The sequence below is a fragment of the Hippichthys cyanospilos genome, chromosome 20 (assembly GCF_059441005.1).
Source record: "Hippichthys cyanospilos isolate Australia breed blue-spotted pipefish chromosome 20, RoL_Hcya_1.0, whole genome shotgun sequence".
In the NCBI taxonomy this organism is placed as follows: Eukaryota; Metazoa; Chordata; class Actinopteri; order Syngnathiformes; family Syngnathidae; genus Hippichthys; species Hippichthys cyanospilos.
This window is the reverse complement of record NC_142388.1, coordinates 7,702,753-7,719,473: the sequence shown is the minus strand read 5'-3', so window position 1 is coordinate 7,719,473 and position 16,721 is coordinate 7,702,753. Positions and strand designations below refer to the sequence as shown.

The window sequence follows — 16,721 nt, the reverse complement described above, 5'->3', positions numbered from 1 at the left end:
ACGAGGGAGGTGAGATGGAAGCGGGACACGGCGCTTCTTGGCTCCCTTTTACAGTGTGCAGGGAGGGGCCGGGATGGAGGGAGTGAGGGAGTGAGAGAGGAAGCAGCTTGCTGATGTGCAAGAACACCCAGAGAGGGATGATGTCACGGTCCATGTGACCTCATCTTAAGGGCCAACGTGGAAAGTCATAATTTCATGTTTTTATAGAGGCCGTATAGAAAATTGACTTTTTAATAGCCTGTATAAAAATAGTTATGCCTCTGGAGTTCCCGCCCATCCATCAAGTATAGAATTAAGTCATTAGGCGAATCTGTAGTTATCTGCAGATTTCTGAAAATGTTTGAGTGAGCGTATTGTTTTGCAACTCTGATTATTTTGCATAATGCTAAATATCACCAATTACTTGGCAGCTAAGCTGGCCAAAGATCCAGAGCCATAGTCATACAGTCAAGATAAAAGGTAAGCAAAGCTGCAGTGTTAGCACCTATTAGCATTAGCTCTAATGGAATATAATCGAATTTTTGCCTCGGGTGTTGATGTGGGGTTAAAGCAATCGAGTATTGTAGCACCTAAAGCTATTAATTGCCTTAACACTGTACTTATTAACTAAAGTAATCGATTACTTTTCTTATTTTGAATATGTGCGGTGTTTGATTTATTTTTACACTCGTAGGACTGTCGAGGAATGAATATTACTGTTCCTTAGAGCATCGACTGGAAAGTTGATTTATTTGTAATGAACCCCAAACTAATGATCATGTTTTCATTATGTCAGTCAGCAATTTTGCCCCCAAAATTCTGCCTAGCGACATGTGACAATGCAGATAATGTATGGCTCATGGTAAAAAAAAAAAAAAAAAAAAAAAAAACACTAAAAGAGAAATTAGTATTAAAAAAAAAACACATCATCAACTCTGAAAGTTTCCAGAGGTCAAGGGCGTTTCTGTGCATTTTCATAGCGACGTGACGCCCACAAATGTGACAAATTACTTCAGGCAAGGCTGCCCCTTCGCAGCCAATATATCTGAAACCTTGTTGTGTCCTCCTGTGACACCTTAATATGTATAATCATTTGAGATGTCAAGCCGCTTAAGTGTTAGTCAGGCCTTGATAGGATGACGTGATGTCATGATTTATTTGGACAAAAACGACAAAACATTTGAAAATGGAAATGTTTGGTTTGTATTGCAGTTCTATTCTTATGTCTGCAAACAGTATGAACACCATGCTAAAGAAAATAATAATACTGTACTGTGTAAATCAAATCATCTTACTTTTTCCTCTCATCTTAAAGGGCCAGTACAGCAGTCAAACATCCAATCAGGTTGTAATGCAGTCCACCTGTGTGCAGTTGTAATTTTGCAACTTCTCTTCCTGTTTGAAAGATTTGGGGGTCCCACCCCAAACATTCTTATAAGCTGAAGGAACAGGCACTTTCTGGTTCTGTTTTCCCCCGTTTGTGCCATGGCCACTGCGTTCGGACTCGGGTTTGTTGTGCTCCCCTTGTCTTCTTGTTTCTTTTTTTTTTGGCGTTCCTGGTTTGAGCGTAATCTGTGTTTTCCAGGTGGATTTTTCTGCTTTCTTTACTTGGGAATTTAGAGGCCAGAAAGCAGCCCTCCCCAAGTAAGTTCTTGCTTTTCTTTTTTTTTTTTTGTGTATGTTGCATTTCTCACTTTTAATATTGTGACTCTATTATGATGTCTTTTACCTTAGTTATTCACACAAAATGCCTTGGAAATATCCTGCGTGTGGATGTTCGTCCTCTCCCGAAGCAATATCTGGAAGTTTCCGTTGTTGTTGGTAAATTCTCAGTTACAAATAATTAATTTGTTTCTAACACTTCCGTAAAGTGATTCAGGACATGCCCACATCATATTGTGAGCAGAAAATGTCTGCCTTCGTAGGTTTGGAGCCTCATTTATAAATTTATGATTTGAATTTGGCAGAGTTGGTAACAACGCTCTGGTGTCGAATTCAGTTTTCAGTTGGACGCTTTTCATTTCAGGTAATTCTGCTATTAAACTTACACAAAGTTTGGCAACAAGATGCGGCTTCAGTATGACATACAAGCAAGGAACCATCATAATCTACGCCTCCCTTCATAACTGTTTTGTTCAAAACACGGTATGCACAATGCACTTTTGTAGACGGTGTACATGATTTTGATAATTTTTCATTTCTTCATCTAGGGGAATGGTTTCACAACGGTGTTAAATCTCAGGCTCTATTCTAAATCAGCGGCTCAAGATGATGTTTACCAGGTGGCTGAAACATGCCACTACAACTCCCTGGCCTCCAGGGAGATAGTTTGTGACCGAAACTATATGGAGGTATGTCAGGGATGGGCAAATAAAATAATAGTGGAGCCCATGGTTTAAAAACAAAACAAAAAAAAATAGTGTTACTGTGGTGGGACCCACATTTCATATAGTGATGTATGATAAACCATAGAATATAAACACAGGGTTGACGCTAGATATATATATATATATATTTTAATGCTTCATGATGATTGACGTGCACTTACAAAACTGAATTTAAGATTCTCTTTAACAATTATTTTTTTTTCCACTTCGGTTTGTTTTTACTTCAAATATGAAGTTAAAGAAATATTAAAACATATTTTACATAAACATAATTTAAGAACCCCAGGATATTTGCTAAGGCATTGGTTTAGTTGAAAAATTATAAATATGCACAATCCCTCAGCGTTTACTTGGATTTTTTTAAGTAAGTTTTCATTCCTGCAGAAAATGAGCTTCATGCAAACTAGATCACCTGAAAAACAAGAAATTTACTATAAATGAATGCAAGTACTGTAGTAAAAAACACTTGACAGCCTTATATTGTGACTTACGTTTACTACCATAAACCTGCAAGAATTTTGAGCATTGTTTCCCTAACAAAAACCAAATGTAATCACTGTCCTGCATTTCATTCCAAATATGTTAAATATCTTTGCATTTTATGTAAAATTACAACCGTAGTAGTAAGCCATGTTTGCCATCTAATGAAACATTGTGATATTGCAACTGAAAACACAATGGGGCACTTTTGGGGGAAGGAGGAAGACAAAGTGACCCAAAACTAACAAGTGAGTATTCAGGGGCCAAATGTAATAAAGTAAACATTTGAAATCCTAACTTTTCATTTTATTTTTTAATATAAAGTGCTTGTCTGAGGTGTCGTCAATGCACTGGTTCTTGCAGAAAGAGCAGCGTGCGTGTTAATGCGGCTTCTGCTGCATGTGCGTGTCAAGGCTGCTATATTAGATGTCATCGTAGAAGTAGAGATGGATGCTTGCTTATCCGGTGACCTCATTTCCAGGTGACCGTGAAAAGGACCGTTACAAATGATCACGCCCTGCCCCACCGTGTTCGTCCCGAGGTCAGACGAACCCCAGTCGCGTCAACCTCCTTCTCAACTGTCATTTTCAAAACGTCCCGACGTTTCACTTTTTCCAGTCGCTGGTTGACTCTGGATTCAAAATCTCGTCTCTGGTGTTCTTCACGCCCGAGGAGAAAAAGATGACGCTGCAGGAGGCCCACAAGGCCGGTTACGGGGTCGCGAATACCGCCGCGAGGCTCGTCCTGCGAAGTTCCAAGTCTGCACCTGAGACGTACATACAACATGTGAGTCGACTGGCTACGTATTTTCAAATTTGATTTTAACTGAAGGTGCTAAGTTAGTCGGATGTGAAGGTTTTGCATTTTAGCTGTTTTCAGCAATAAAGACACAAACGTTGACCTTAATTAAACTTCTCAATTGCTGTCAACTGAAAATGACATCAAGGCTCAAGGCTAACTGCCCATCACCGTTTCCTGTTTTCAGGGTTTGGTCATGTGACACAAGCTCAACCATGATTGGTTACCTTGAAAAAAACCTATTCAACATTCTGCCTCTTGCGCAAAAACCTCTCACAATCGCTAATTTTCTTTTGAACTGAATTTGTTAGCCAGCCCTACTTTCAATTGCAACCTGACATCTTCAGGTCGCTGGCGTGCCCGTGTCTGTGCTGCAAGCTTCCGCTGTCTTTGAAAGGAAGTGGTTCAAAAGCCAAATTGATGCTGCAGCTGCTTGTCCGCTACATGAAGGTAACAATGAGATCTAATGAAAATGCGTGGGAATCTTTGAAATTGATTTTGATGTGTGAATTATGGGTCTATCCCCCAAAAATAAGTTAACGCTATTTTGAATGGCAATCGGGTGTCAACATGATTCAGTAATCCTGCAGGTTCCCGCGGTGTTCCTCCGTCTTCTAGGAAGCGTTTACTTCAAGGAGAACATGATCAGCTGGTTCCTGCCCACACGCATTGACCCCCTGATTTCCGGCCAATTCAGACTTTTGGAGGTGCACATGGGGGTGGACGGAAGGAGGCTAACCTCAGAGGAAGTCTTGGCCAATCGTTACAACCTAACTTTTGACAATATGTACATTGTTGTCCAAATTCCCATTGGGGCACCTGGTGGATTCTTTATGGTAAAGAATAAAACCAAGGTAACCACTTTGAAAGGATTTTTTTATACCTTCTAACTAGTGTTAAATTTTCCAGAGTCTCATCCTGAATAGTCAGTATCATGTCTATTACGTGATTGAGCCCATGCTTGAACTGCTGTGGATTGAAGACGCCACCAGAGAAGACACCAGATATAAAGTGCTCTTCCAAATCATGACACCTCCAGAGCTTCAACCCTTGAAAGTCCAGGACAGTGAGTTGCATCATTCTTAATTTAAAGCGAGAAACACATTTTTTTATACATATAAAGGTAACCCTACAAAAAAAATATTCAAACCATTTTCTGTGTTCTTTGTACTCCAAACATGGCGTCCTGAGATGGAGAATAAACTGGAAAATCCATTCAGAAGATGGTGAAATGCTGCCTTCCACAGAATATAATTCACGCCTTTTTGCCCAACAGAAACTGATCCACATGAGCATGTTTTCAAAGTTATGATCGGACCTTTCGCATCCGACGTGTCTCTATTCAACGTCACCTTCGGCGATGAGATCTTGTCCGTTCAAGAGTGCGATCGGCGAGGCTTCAACATACAAGAGCGCCACTCGCAAAGCAGTGGCTTAAAGTACATCTCGCTCAAAGTTCCTTTCACCGACCCGTTCGTCAAACAGATGGTCAGATTTTGTCCTCATGCGGCAAATGCTCTCAAACTCATTTTTTTAAAAAAATTGTGTTATTGCTCTCAACAGACCGAAGCTGGGGTTACGATCTACTCGCTGCACCTGATTTTTGGCCTGGCTGTCTTGCCCAAGTTAATGCCGTTTCGTCACACTGCTTATCTGGAAGCTAAATTGTCTGGTGTAGGTGAGTACATTTAGTAAATGTAGTAAATGGCACTCCCGTGGGAGTAGTTTCATGATCAGGAATTAAAATTACAAATGAGAAAAATTGGAAAATTACCATTGCAAGAAAACCTGCAATGGAACAGCCAGGTCTTTCTTTAAAATGATTTGTTAGTTTTTGTGTGAAATTTTGTATCAAAAATACGGCAAGTGTTGAACATCCCTAATATTTAGACTAATGGTGGGATTGGGTGACATCAAACAATAAATGCAATTATAATGTAAACTAAAAATTTTATTTTATTTTTTTTTAAACCAATGTCAATTTGAAAACATGTGCTCAGAGCATTATTTTCCCCCTGATGCACATCTACAGTATTGAGTGGCTAAAGTCATTTTGCTGCCCTTTTAAAAGTTGCAGGGGATGCCATCACCCCATTGGTCCACCTGACACGCAAATGATCTAACACAAGCACATCCACAGCCCTGTCAGTTTTTTTTTTCATTGCATATTGCATAACTATCTGTGATTGAAACACAAACTAAAATATCTATTTTCAGTTCCAAGCAAGTCCGTAATCCAACCCTTCGCTGCTGGAGGATGCGATGCCAGGAATTTCTACGTTCTTGTACAGTTTGGGACAGAAGGCTACAATTTCCAAACTGTCCTGGGAACACGCACTTTGACCAAGAACCTGGCACAGGAGTACAGTTTCACCACCAACAAAACCCACTTCAGTATAATAGTGCCATTTTCGTCTACCGACGTCATCTATGAGGTACGTCCTCAAAACGTGAAGACTTTCAATGAGCTTTGACGAAATGTTTTCCCCTTTTCGTTAAGTGTTTATTGGGTACACTTCATTTATTCACAGGGTTAAGAGTTGTCCCAACACTTATTTTCTGAAATTATTTCTCCCCACACATGCAGGCTATTCAGGGGTCATCGATCCGGAGCAGACTTGAAATTACCTTGATAAAGCCAGAAAATGACCACAGAATCAATGACTTTACTTTGACTTGCCTTTTCCCCGCTAAACTCACAGGTTTGTTTTGACCTCACGCTTTGTTTTTCTTTTTTGCGGGGAACTTTATAGAGGGTATATGAATCAGCAATTATTTGCTGTTTTAGCAGCAGTATTAAACAAATTGGGCACATCAAGTCTTTGTTTAGCAATAGTTTCATGTCACAATTTTTGAGTTCATCACTCGGCGTTGATAATACAGAATTTTATCAAATATTGAACAAGTTTGATAGCTAAGACATTATTTTGGAACATCATAACTCTGCTGATTTAATCAAAATGGCTGAAAACTACTAATCTGTTCTAATAGAGGGCATGCTTATCACCCGCTAAACATCTTTGATATTCTTCCAGAGTGTTTCCCTAATGGAACCATGACTGCGCTCGCCGTGAAACTGGAGTCTGTCCCCAGCCTGAACCCCAGAGAGCTGACCCTCCTCGACCCGACCTGTCGTCCGGCCTACAGCGACAACCGCTTTGCCTATTTCGTCTTCACTGCGAGCACCTGCGGCACCACCAGGAAGGTAAGACCCTGACTGACTTCTACAACGGAACACTGATTTGATTTCTCCTCCCTCAAGTTTGTATCCCATACAATGCTCTATGAGAATGAGATCGCCGTACCATACAGACCTGACCACCATAAAAAAAACGCCTCAGCGGATGACGAACCGCAATTTGAGTGAGTTCCAAGACGTACAATTTTAATTAGTGGTGGATAACACACAATATTTGAGTGTTCTTCACCTAAACCCTCATCCACATAAAGTTGAATTATGAGAACCTTGGCTATAACCTTGTATAGTGCACAGCATGTTATAGCTTGCCAAAGCGACTATTAAAGAAATACATTAAGTAATAAAGCAATGTAGATATATAAAAAGCTGAAGATGAGTTTATAGGTAAGCGGTATTCAAATTTCCCCCTCCATATTTTTCAAGCTTAAGGGTTTCCTGCTACTATAACGTCAACACGAGTCGCTCCGTGCCCTTCCACGCCAGACCTCGCAGGAGTCATCCATATGCTGAAAACGGAAGAGGGGAGCTGCACGTGGTGATGAGGCTCGCTGTGGGTATGTGTCCATTCGGGGAGGCCTTTAAGAGAAAGACTTCTCGGCCACGTCGAATGAGATTTTATCCTCGGGCCGTTAATGGAGGAGGTGCTCGAACGTGATGCGTTTTGGCAGGTTTTAAAGCTACGGCCACACGTCATCGTGGCCTTATCCTTAATGTTCCTGCGGTCACATTGAACTTGTCTATAAATGGGGAGTATGCAAGACATTAATTGCACTGAGAGCAGAACTCTGCCAAGGCTAAGCTATCCTGAACATGTTGACATGTCACTGCACCATTTTATCACCAATGGGAATGGAACGTAACAGTATTTTTGTTTTTCATCCACACATTTGAAGCGCTGGTCATCAGATGACTTTAATTTTCTCTAAAAATGCATAGAAACATTTCGCCAATTTAGCTTGTTAAGAGGTCGTCCTCAGAACTTCCAATTATTTAGTTTTACAACTGGCACCTTGGTATTAAAGCGTATCCAGATCAAATCTAAATATAAACCAAACATAAGCTGTAACATGTTTAGAAACATCTAATATGGACTTTCATAGGTTATCTAAATCATTTTCCCTAATGCTTTCAAATGAATCATCCTTAAAAAATAAATCCCAAGCAGTTTGCCTAAATAACCTTTAAATGTTAAAACCTTAAAATAACCCTAACCCTTCAAAAACATTTTGCCAAGTGCTTTAACTCCTTCAGGGCCAACCAAATGATAATAAGCATTTAATTAAAAACAAAAATGCATTACTTGCAGTAAACTAATATTAGTGACAGGTAGAATAATCAACCCATTCATAGCCAGTTAAGGAAAAAAAATGAACTATTTAACCACTTAAATTTGCAATTGAAATCACTAAAATCCATATACAAATGCATTTCTTGCATAATACTTTAAGCACTTTGAACTTGCTGTTTGGGGAAACCACACACATTTAAGTGACCACTTCCTCCTATCATGATTCGGCCAATGTTTATAAACTTAATTTGGCTGGTCCATAAACTAGTACTGCTTCTTGTTAATGCTATAACATGTTCATAATTGGCATATATAGGTGGTTTAAGAATGAATAATTTGCCTAATGTTTTATGACCTTGCAATTGGAATGAGAACTTTTATGAATAAGTGTGAATTTTAAACATGTAATATCTCCCCATGCTCTGACTCCATCCAATAGACAATTCCTACAATACTTTTTATGGCCCAGCTGACTACCCAGTCTCCAAGTATCTCCAACAGCCGCTGCATTTTGAGGTTGCGCTCATGAGCTCCACCAACCCGAAAGCGTCCCTGGAGCTGGAGTCGTGCTGGGCCACCGTCCACAAAAACAGAAGATCCCAGCCCAGATGGAATCTGATCATAAATGGGTTCACAAATATTCTTGTAAAACTTTTAAATTTCCTTCGCTTATATGGGCCGCTAATAAAATGATTTTCCGCCCTCCAGCTGTGCAAATCCACTGGACCCATACAGAGTGATCTTCCATTCTGTGTGGAAAAATGAAAGCGTGGCGTATCCGGACCATGCAAAGCGGTTTGAGATCCGCATGTTTGCTTTTGCTCAAGACCGGGACAACTTGAATAAGCAGGTATCTTCTCCCTTCTGCAATCAATTTTCCTATCGACGAAGACTCGCGAGGCTTTGTCTTTGCAGCTCTACGTCCACTGCGATGTGGTGGTTTGTGACTCTGGAAATCGCCTGACAGAAGCATGTAAAAAGAGGCGGTGTTACAGCCAGGACGGCAAGCATAAAAGTGAGACTATTTGCTCAGATTTTTTTTCTTATTAAATCTTAAATGCCTCCTTTTTTTGTAGTTCAAAAGAGAGCTGCTACAGATCCGCAAGACCTCACACAAGTGTCCTCTGGATGCATCTATGTCAATTCACATTAAAGCAACTTTTAAACATGACGCTGCAGTGATGTGCTTGTTCTATATCAGACACTTTGAACACCTTCATGAAAAATTACATAAAACCTCCTGTAGACTTTGAGGACATGGTACAGTATATAATTGGTGTACTGTATATTTAAAAAAAATAGCTTGACTGGAATAAAATTAAATGTCTACAAATGTGTTATGTTGGGAGGACAAACTACTACATGGTGCCACTACAACGGGCAGAAATATAAATTCCAGCAGTTTGATGTTCCCTTCACTACAGTTGCATACTCAGAACTTGAAATAATTGAAGAAATGGAAATATGGTTAGTAAAAACAAGGAATACCTCCATATAGTCCTGCATGTGAACTGCATGTTTTTGATGTGTCCCTTCCAAACTATTACAATATTTAAGCTCTTGAAGAGCTTGCTGATGAGAATCATTTGCATCAGATCTTGAGCAAGAGAAACCTGGAAAACGTGGATTTCTGCATTCCAGGACTGGAACTTGACTGGTCTGAGACCAAATAGATAATCTTGTGCAGATTTGATTTGAGGAGCCAATGTGTTTGAAGCTTGTTACCCCTGCATATAGGTTGTGTCTGGAAGAATTAAAAATGCATTTTAAAGTGAAAATGACTCACTCAGATTCCTTTATTGAAGGCATGAGTTGCCCCAAAATAAGTCAAGTCATTTTTTTTTTTTTTTACAAAGTTCTGTGCAAACACTATCCAAGAGGTATATACGATCATTTCAAGCCTTTTAAATTGTTTTATGCATTTACAAATATTGTTCAAACAGATGTGGAAAAAAATTGGCCCTTTATGCAGTTGTCAACCCCCCTAATATGGGGGATAAAAATGAATGGAAAAAAAATGAAACTTATACTGAGTGATTACTGAAACAGCTTGTCAAACATGCTGATTATGGCACTTCTGAGAATCAGAATAAAAGTTTGACAAGGAATTTGTAAAGGTTAAGTTCACATTTGGCATAAATTTCACCAATCCAGTGCATTTCCAAGCAGCTGTCCTTTTTAAAAAAAAAAAAAAAAAAAGCCAGAGATCTGCAGGCATAATCAATCTTGTGATCTAATTGAAAGATCCTATTAGTTTGTCATTGTGAGAAAAAAAAAAAAAAAACATTAGTTGTAATTACACAGTAAATTAACACCTCAGGCAGCTGCTCTTCCCAAAGGCAAATCCTTGACTTGTATACAAAATGGAATGTTGCAGCAGTAGTGGCAGGCAAACATTTAGTAAAATCAGGCATCACAATAAGTTTTAGTTTAAGAATCTTTATTCAGAGTCAAGAGGTTGAGAGGAGAGTTGAATTGGTCCAGTTGAGATCTGCCTTGGCCTAGTTGAATTTGTCCATCTTTGTGCTAAGAAAAATAAACACAAGTTAGTCAGTTATGTTTTATTTTCAAGTCAATAGTTCAAGACTCACTTCTTTTCAACGCTTTGATCCCGTGAAATCCCGTGATGCCCTGACTGCGGCGCGGACACTGCCCTCTGCAGACGTCTTCCGATTGGTCATTTACATCACATACCATTGCATTACAGTGGATGTAGACCTAAAAATGGCAAGATGTTACTCGTGTGAACTTACTGTATTTCAAGGTTTAAAAATGCATGTACTGTACCTCATTTTTCAGAACCTCATTCTCTTTGGTGAAGGTAAACATGTTGATAGAGAACCGTTTGAAGTGGGATGGGATGCGGACCCTGGCGTCAGCCGTGACAGGATGGAAGCGGGTAATGTAGCTGTCTTCTTTGTTCTCGCAACTGTTTAGAGAAATGACATGAGGGGGTTTCGGAGCAGAAATTTGCAAGAAAAAGCCTCACGTGTTGATGATGACATCCCAACTGGGCTGAGAAGTTGAGTCTTCATGAGCAGTGGCCCAGCAGCTTTCCAAGATGAGCGCCAGGGAAGGATCATTAGAATGTGTCAGCTCCACCTCAAAGTACAGAGTCTGCCTGAGGTATTTGGCCACTGGGTAATCTTCAGCTTGGTAGAAGTTGTTGTAGGAGGAATCTGACACCAAAAGAAGTCAGCCATTGTTTAACTTTTTTTTTTTTCCCCCCCCAAAATCATTCCTACCGCGAGCTAGCCTCATTTGCACATCGAGTCGTCCCATCCCGATCTCTGCTGAGGGGTTAGCGCTGCGGGATTTGTAGCCAAACGTGATGGCCTGAGTGTCGTTGATCGTGTAGTAGCAGGTGACAGTTTGCCTATGGGATCAAGAACGCAGCTGAGGTAATAACGCATGACGACTTGGTAATAATGGATGACGACTTGCCTATACTCTGGGTCATTGGCTGAAGAGTAGGAAGTGGCTCGTTGGTTATAGTAAAGGCCAATCTCGTTTTGGTACATCATGTAGTTATCAAAGAACTGCAGACAGCGAAAGTAGTCATTCAACTGGGAGGTGATTTAATAAAAAAAAAAAAAAAAACGTCAATACCGTTCTTGTGGTTCCACAGCTATCAGCACTGAATGAGAAATAAGCAAAACGGTCATCACTGGAGGATGGTTTGCAGGACTTGTCCTTGAGGGTGAGCCAGCTGGGGATGAGGTTGGGAACAGACTCCACTTTGACAGCCAGAGCAGATATGGTTCCATTGGGATGGCATGCTGGGAACACGTGGCATTGATAAAACTTTGCATGGGAGGTTAGCTTTTCACAGATACAAATTTCTGAACGTAGATTACAATCTTGTGAATCTGAAACGGTGCGTCCAATTGTTGACTAGCAAAAATGTCCATTACATAATGCAAAGTAATAAACTGTACATACAGTAATTGTGTTCACTTTTGCAGCAATGGAGTCATGATGGCGCTGCAACTAAATTAGACCAGTTTTAAATAGGACTCCTGATGTTATGGACCAGTCTTGAGTTATGAGTGCTGAAAGTTTAGAAAAAAGGTTCAATTCATATTTAAGACTGAAATTGTTTAATAGGGCTGGAAAAAAGTAGATTATAAAAATACATAAATCAGGCCATAATTGACATTACATAACTGGTTTAGCCTGCAAAAATGTCAGAAAGCTCCTTCAGTGATGTAACTGATTTTATAAATAATTGATCAAAAAGCAGACGCCGATTTAATCTTTTTTTTAACATGGTCATTTTATAGGTTTAACGTGTTTAGAGTTATGAGGGCAGCACTCAGCCCATTTTATTACTACTTTGACCCATCACATGACAAAGGGTAAAAGTACATTTCGGAAAATCCTAAATTTCATTCATGAACTACCACTGATGTAAAATTAAACTGGTCTGGCAGTAAATGAGTTTAGGTTTGCTCACAGGACATTTTTGTTGCCAAAGTTATAATTAAGGGTTTCAATCATTTTGATTTGTTGTATGAAGTCACACGGGCCAAAAAAAAAAAAACATCTTTCCAGAAGCACTTACTCGTAGTCCTCATCGGGAAGTTGCAGGCCAGGTAGACGTCAGCAAGCATCCAGTTGTTGACCGGCTCCCAAAGTAGCATGTCCAGTCTAGCTCGGACCGAATCCGAGGTGATGCGCTGTGAAAAAGGTTTGATGAAAGCAGTTGCGAGTCTTTTGTTCATTTCTGAAACCCACCTCAAATACAATCTGTTTGGCAGCAAAGGGAACCGCGAGCGTGAGGTGAGTGTCATTTTCCTGCAATCTGAAAGATTGTGCCAGTTCAGGGCTTAGTGGCTTGTATCCAACTAGAATCTGGAAGTTTTTGCCTTGGCTTCCAAATGTCACTTCAACGTAGAACAAAAGCTGATCACAAGTCCCTTTGATGGTAGGAAGTACTAGAAGCCAAGAAACTACATTACCCTCATGTTAAATGAAAATTTGTGTCCGGCGGAGCCACATTTCCTACCAACATCCTGTAGAGATGCACTCAACTCTACCGGGTGAGCAAAAGGAGTTTCTTCAGGTTGGATCAGGAAACCAAAAATGACAGGAAGTGTATAAGTTGTAACCAAGGGCTCAGGATTCTGCAGAGCGACAAGTCGTTTTACACACACAATACCATTGCAGACATTGTAATTAGTTTACATACGTGTTTGAGAACTTCAGCAGCATCAAAGGGAACTTTGAGCAAGAAGCTCTTTGTGCCACTAGGATGCCTGCGCTCTTGGATGACGAAGCCTTTGGCCACACATTCTTCCACAGTTAATGTGCCAGTAGAAAAGGTGATGTTCTTTAGTTCTACGTCAGCCAGGAAGGTGCCCACGTTGACGCTGAACAACCTCTCTTGTGCGTTTGTAACTAAAAGGGGTGACCATTTTGGAAAAAAAAAAAAAAAAAAAAAAAAAAAAAACATTGCACGGATTATGCAAATTTTAGTGTAGTCTGTCTAATTTTTTTCCATGTGAGAAACACTTTATGGCCACTATTCATTTCAAGCACAACTTTAGAACGTTTTCAAATTAAGCATTTGTTTGGAAGTGTGTAACCCAAACGTGTACATTTTTTTTTTTTAAGTCAGACTACGGAACAGTGACATTTTGTCCAGAATAACCAGGAAATGCAAGTCACCCCCCTCTACCACCAATGCATTTGTTAGTCCACTTAAAAAAAAAAAGACATTGTTCACCATCCAAGCTGTGATTGTTATCCTGAGTGAGTATCTTGACAGAAATTTGCAATTTAAGGTTAAATGCATGAAAAATAAATGACAAATATGTATTTCTCACTTCTCAAAATAGAAGTATTCTTTTAAGATTTACCAGCTAGTAAACATCTTAACATTTATAAATGTCGAGTATTATTAGTACAAACATCTTAAGGAGATAACTCGTTAATATTCACACTTTAAATTACAATACCTCACATTTTCTCCGACCTGTTAACTGAAAACATAACTCCCTATTTGATTATGTGATATTAGAGCAAAGCTGTGATTGGCCACTACCTGAGCCTTTCGCACATTTAGACCAATCAAACAGCTGAAAACTTACTTAAATTTGACTTTAGTTTTGGATATCTTTTTTAAAGTGTTTGCACTAAACTGAATAGGATTTGTGACTCACAGTCAATTGCTTGTGGCGTCCTGGGCATAAGAGGTGTCGTGATGGGGAAGAGAATTTTATATCTGGTATCTTCGCGAGTCTTCTCGGACTTCCACAGGACTTCAAGCATTGGCTCCACCGTGTAGGTAATGTGGTACTGGTAATCTGGGGCATGGCTCTGCAATTATACATAGCAGTTTAAATAAGTCATGTTGATGGACATTCAGCAGAGCAGATGTAGGGCACTCCGAACCTTGTTGTAGCCATCAGGAGAACCCAGCGGGATCTCAACCACGATGTGAAAGTCGGTAGCCGACAGGGCGTAGCCCCGCGCGGCCATCTGACGTCGATCCAGCCGCTGTCCATTGATGCCCATGTGCATCTCCAGAATCTTCACGTTTCCATCCATCAGAGGAGTCACGCGGCGGGGGACGTGCCAAGAGATCATGTCTTCGGTGAAGAGGACGCCGCCTGGTCGAAAGAATAGAATTCCTGAGATCTGATCTAGGGGAATGTTTGTTTAATGACTCTCACCTGTCGGGCAAGCAGCCACCATGTTTATAACGGTCCCACCTTCAGGCGACTCATTGGAGACGCCAACTCTGACAATCTCCATTGGGACTCCGGCTACCTGAAATTAGCATTTCACTTGATCTGCAATTAATTAAATAAGAGCGAATGTGTTGCTTACATCCTCGGCATAAGTTTCCGCTGTATTGTAGGGGCTTCGCACAACCACACGGCTATCTGTCGTCATTGCTTTGTATCCGGCTTGCTCTGCCTCATCCTTCGTCATCACAATTGGCTCAGGTGTGTAGAACGTCATCTTCCAGATGCCGTACTGACCTCGGGCCTAGAAGAAAACAGATGGATATCATCAACCTGTTGAGCCTGGAAGGGGGCTCCTCCCACCTGTCGTCCCATCTGAAGGTTTCTGATTTTCCCCAAATTGAGTTTTTCCTTCCCCTTCTTTGAGCTTTGATCAGGGGATAATTTTGTGTACTTATGATAAAAAGACATCTGACTTCCTTTCACTTGTGAAGCCCTTTAAGATTTCAAAGATTCAGGGCTATACAAATGAACTTGATTTGATAAATAATAAAGTGTAACTGAGCTATTCAAAAGTTTTAATCCACTTACACCGGGGACAGGATTCTTCAAATAATCTTCACCCCTATCAGGAACAGGTGGGGACATGAGGTGTGACACCTGAAAAAAAAATTAGATGTGAAATTGTATGAAATTGACTGAGATGGGTTAAAAAAAAAAAAAAAAAACCTACTTCCATGTAATTTCTGTCACAGAGTACTTCTCTGTTGGCCCATTGAGTGTAGCTGCAAGTCTTCATCACGTTATGGGTGACTAGATTTGATGGTTTAGTGCTGTACATTCGCAGCCTGAGGCCAACATTGAAGGTCGTATCCTCCTACAAAGGACATGTCTGTTACAACAGTGGCTCAGCCCAACACATCATTGATCTAATAGAAACAAAAAGTATACTTTGTTGTCTACATAGCATCCCATCAGTGATGTGTAGATTCTGGTGTTGCCCCACGGATCAGACTCCATGCTGTAGCCGCACTGAGCAGCCAAGGCGGGTGTTAGCATAATTTGTCTGGTACCATCTAAGGGTAGGGTTGAGGCAGCAGTTTTTGTTTAAAAAAAAAAAAAAAAAAAGTGGCCTTTTTGAGATTTTAACCTCAATACTCACAGATGGCCTCCACTTCTAGTTGGTTGCCTATAGCCAAGGCTTTGTCCAGAGAGAGCCTCATCATGTTACATATGCAGTCAGTCTTTAAACCACCTTTGGTAGAAAACACTGCTTAGACAGTGAGGACATCGTGGAGAAATTAATATAACCAAATAATAGCTCACTTGGATCCGTATGGCTCTTAGTATTCAGCTTTGCTTGACTCAAGGCGATGACCACAGCCAGCAGGCTCCATATCAGTCTTTCAAATAAAAAAAAAAAAAAACACATTAGCCACTTTCCCGCAATTAGTAGAGAAACACAAACTAGATGTACTTACACATCTTCTGAATTTGACATATTGCATTCAGTCCGAACACAGTCAAACTAAAATAACACGTCGCAAGAATGTAAACACTTGCAGAGTTTGGCAGATGAAGGCCAGCATGCCCCACCAACTCTGAAGTGAAAAAGGGGCTGACTGCTTTCTTTATGCCTCACCGCCTGGTTTATATCACTATTAATTATGATGCACAGGTGCTCTGCATCCTTAATCAAGCACTGACGCGCAAGCAATTTTAAAGGCATTTAATCACACACAGTAACATATCATAATTGCTGTTAATATATAACAGCAACTGCTGTTATGTTGTGGGTCAAGTGAAAAGTAAATGTTGTGAAAAGTAAATGTTGAATACAGTTATTTTACTCTTTGATTGGCAGAACATTTCAACACATTTTTAGTCATGGGTTTTTG

At 40.2% G+C, this 16,721-nt stretch overlaps 2 protein-coding genes across 2 annotated transcripts; one reads left to right on the top strand and one right to left on the bottom strand.

Moving 5' to 3' along the window:
- The first annotated feature begins 1,464 nt into the window (after positions 1-1,464).
- LOC148407168 (uncharacterized) lies at positions 1,465-9,284 on the top strand. Its single transcript, XM_088403946.1, has 21 exons — positions 1,465-1,487; positions 1,565-1,623; positions 1,714-1,800; positions 2,006-2,124; positions 2,190-2,330; positions 3,328-3,387; positions 3,465-3,632; positions 3,992-4,094; positions 4,263-4,480; positions 4,554-4,710; positions 4,921-5,132; positions 5,208-5,323; positions 5,848-6,079; positions 6,232-6,346; positions 6,680-6,849; positions 6,907-7,007; positions 7,267-7,397; positions 8,571-8,760; positions 8,840-8,981; positions 9,047-9,146; positions 9,208-9,284. Exons 1-21 carry the CDS (start codon positions 1,465-1,467, stop codon positions 9,282-9,284), a joined length of 2,721 nt encoding a protein of 906 aa, XP_088260072.1.
- Positions 9,285-10,554: 1,270 nt separating this feature from the next.
- On the bottom strand, positions 10,555-15,700 carry zpax1 (zona pellucida protein AX 1). Its single transcript, XM_088403256.1, has 17 exons — positions 15,557-15,700; positions 15,415-15,483; positions 14,966-15,127; positions 14,809-14,905; positions 14,528-14,745; positions 14,296-14,452; positions 13,323-13,531; positions 13,140-13,257; positions 12,869-13,068; positions 12,696-12,810; positions 11,741-11,910; positions 11,576-11,670; positions 11,377-11,507; positions 11,121-11,310; positions 10,919-11,060; positions 10,723-10,849; positions 10,555-10,657 (listed from the first exon to the last, which is right to left on the bottom strand). The coding sequence occupies exons 1-17, from the start codon at positions 15,662-15,664 to the stop codon at positions 10,572-10,574; spliced, it is 2,394 nt and encodes a 797-aa protein (XP_088259382.1). The 5' UTR covers positions 15,665-15,700; the 3' UTR covers positions 10,555-10,571.
- Between the last annotated feature and the right edge of the window lie 1,021 nt (positions 15,701-16,721).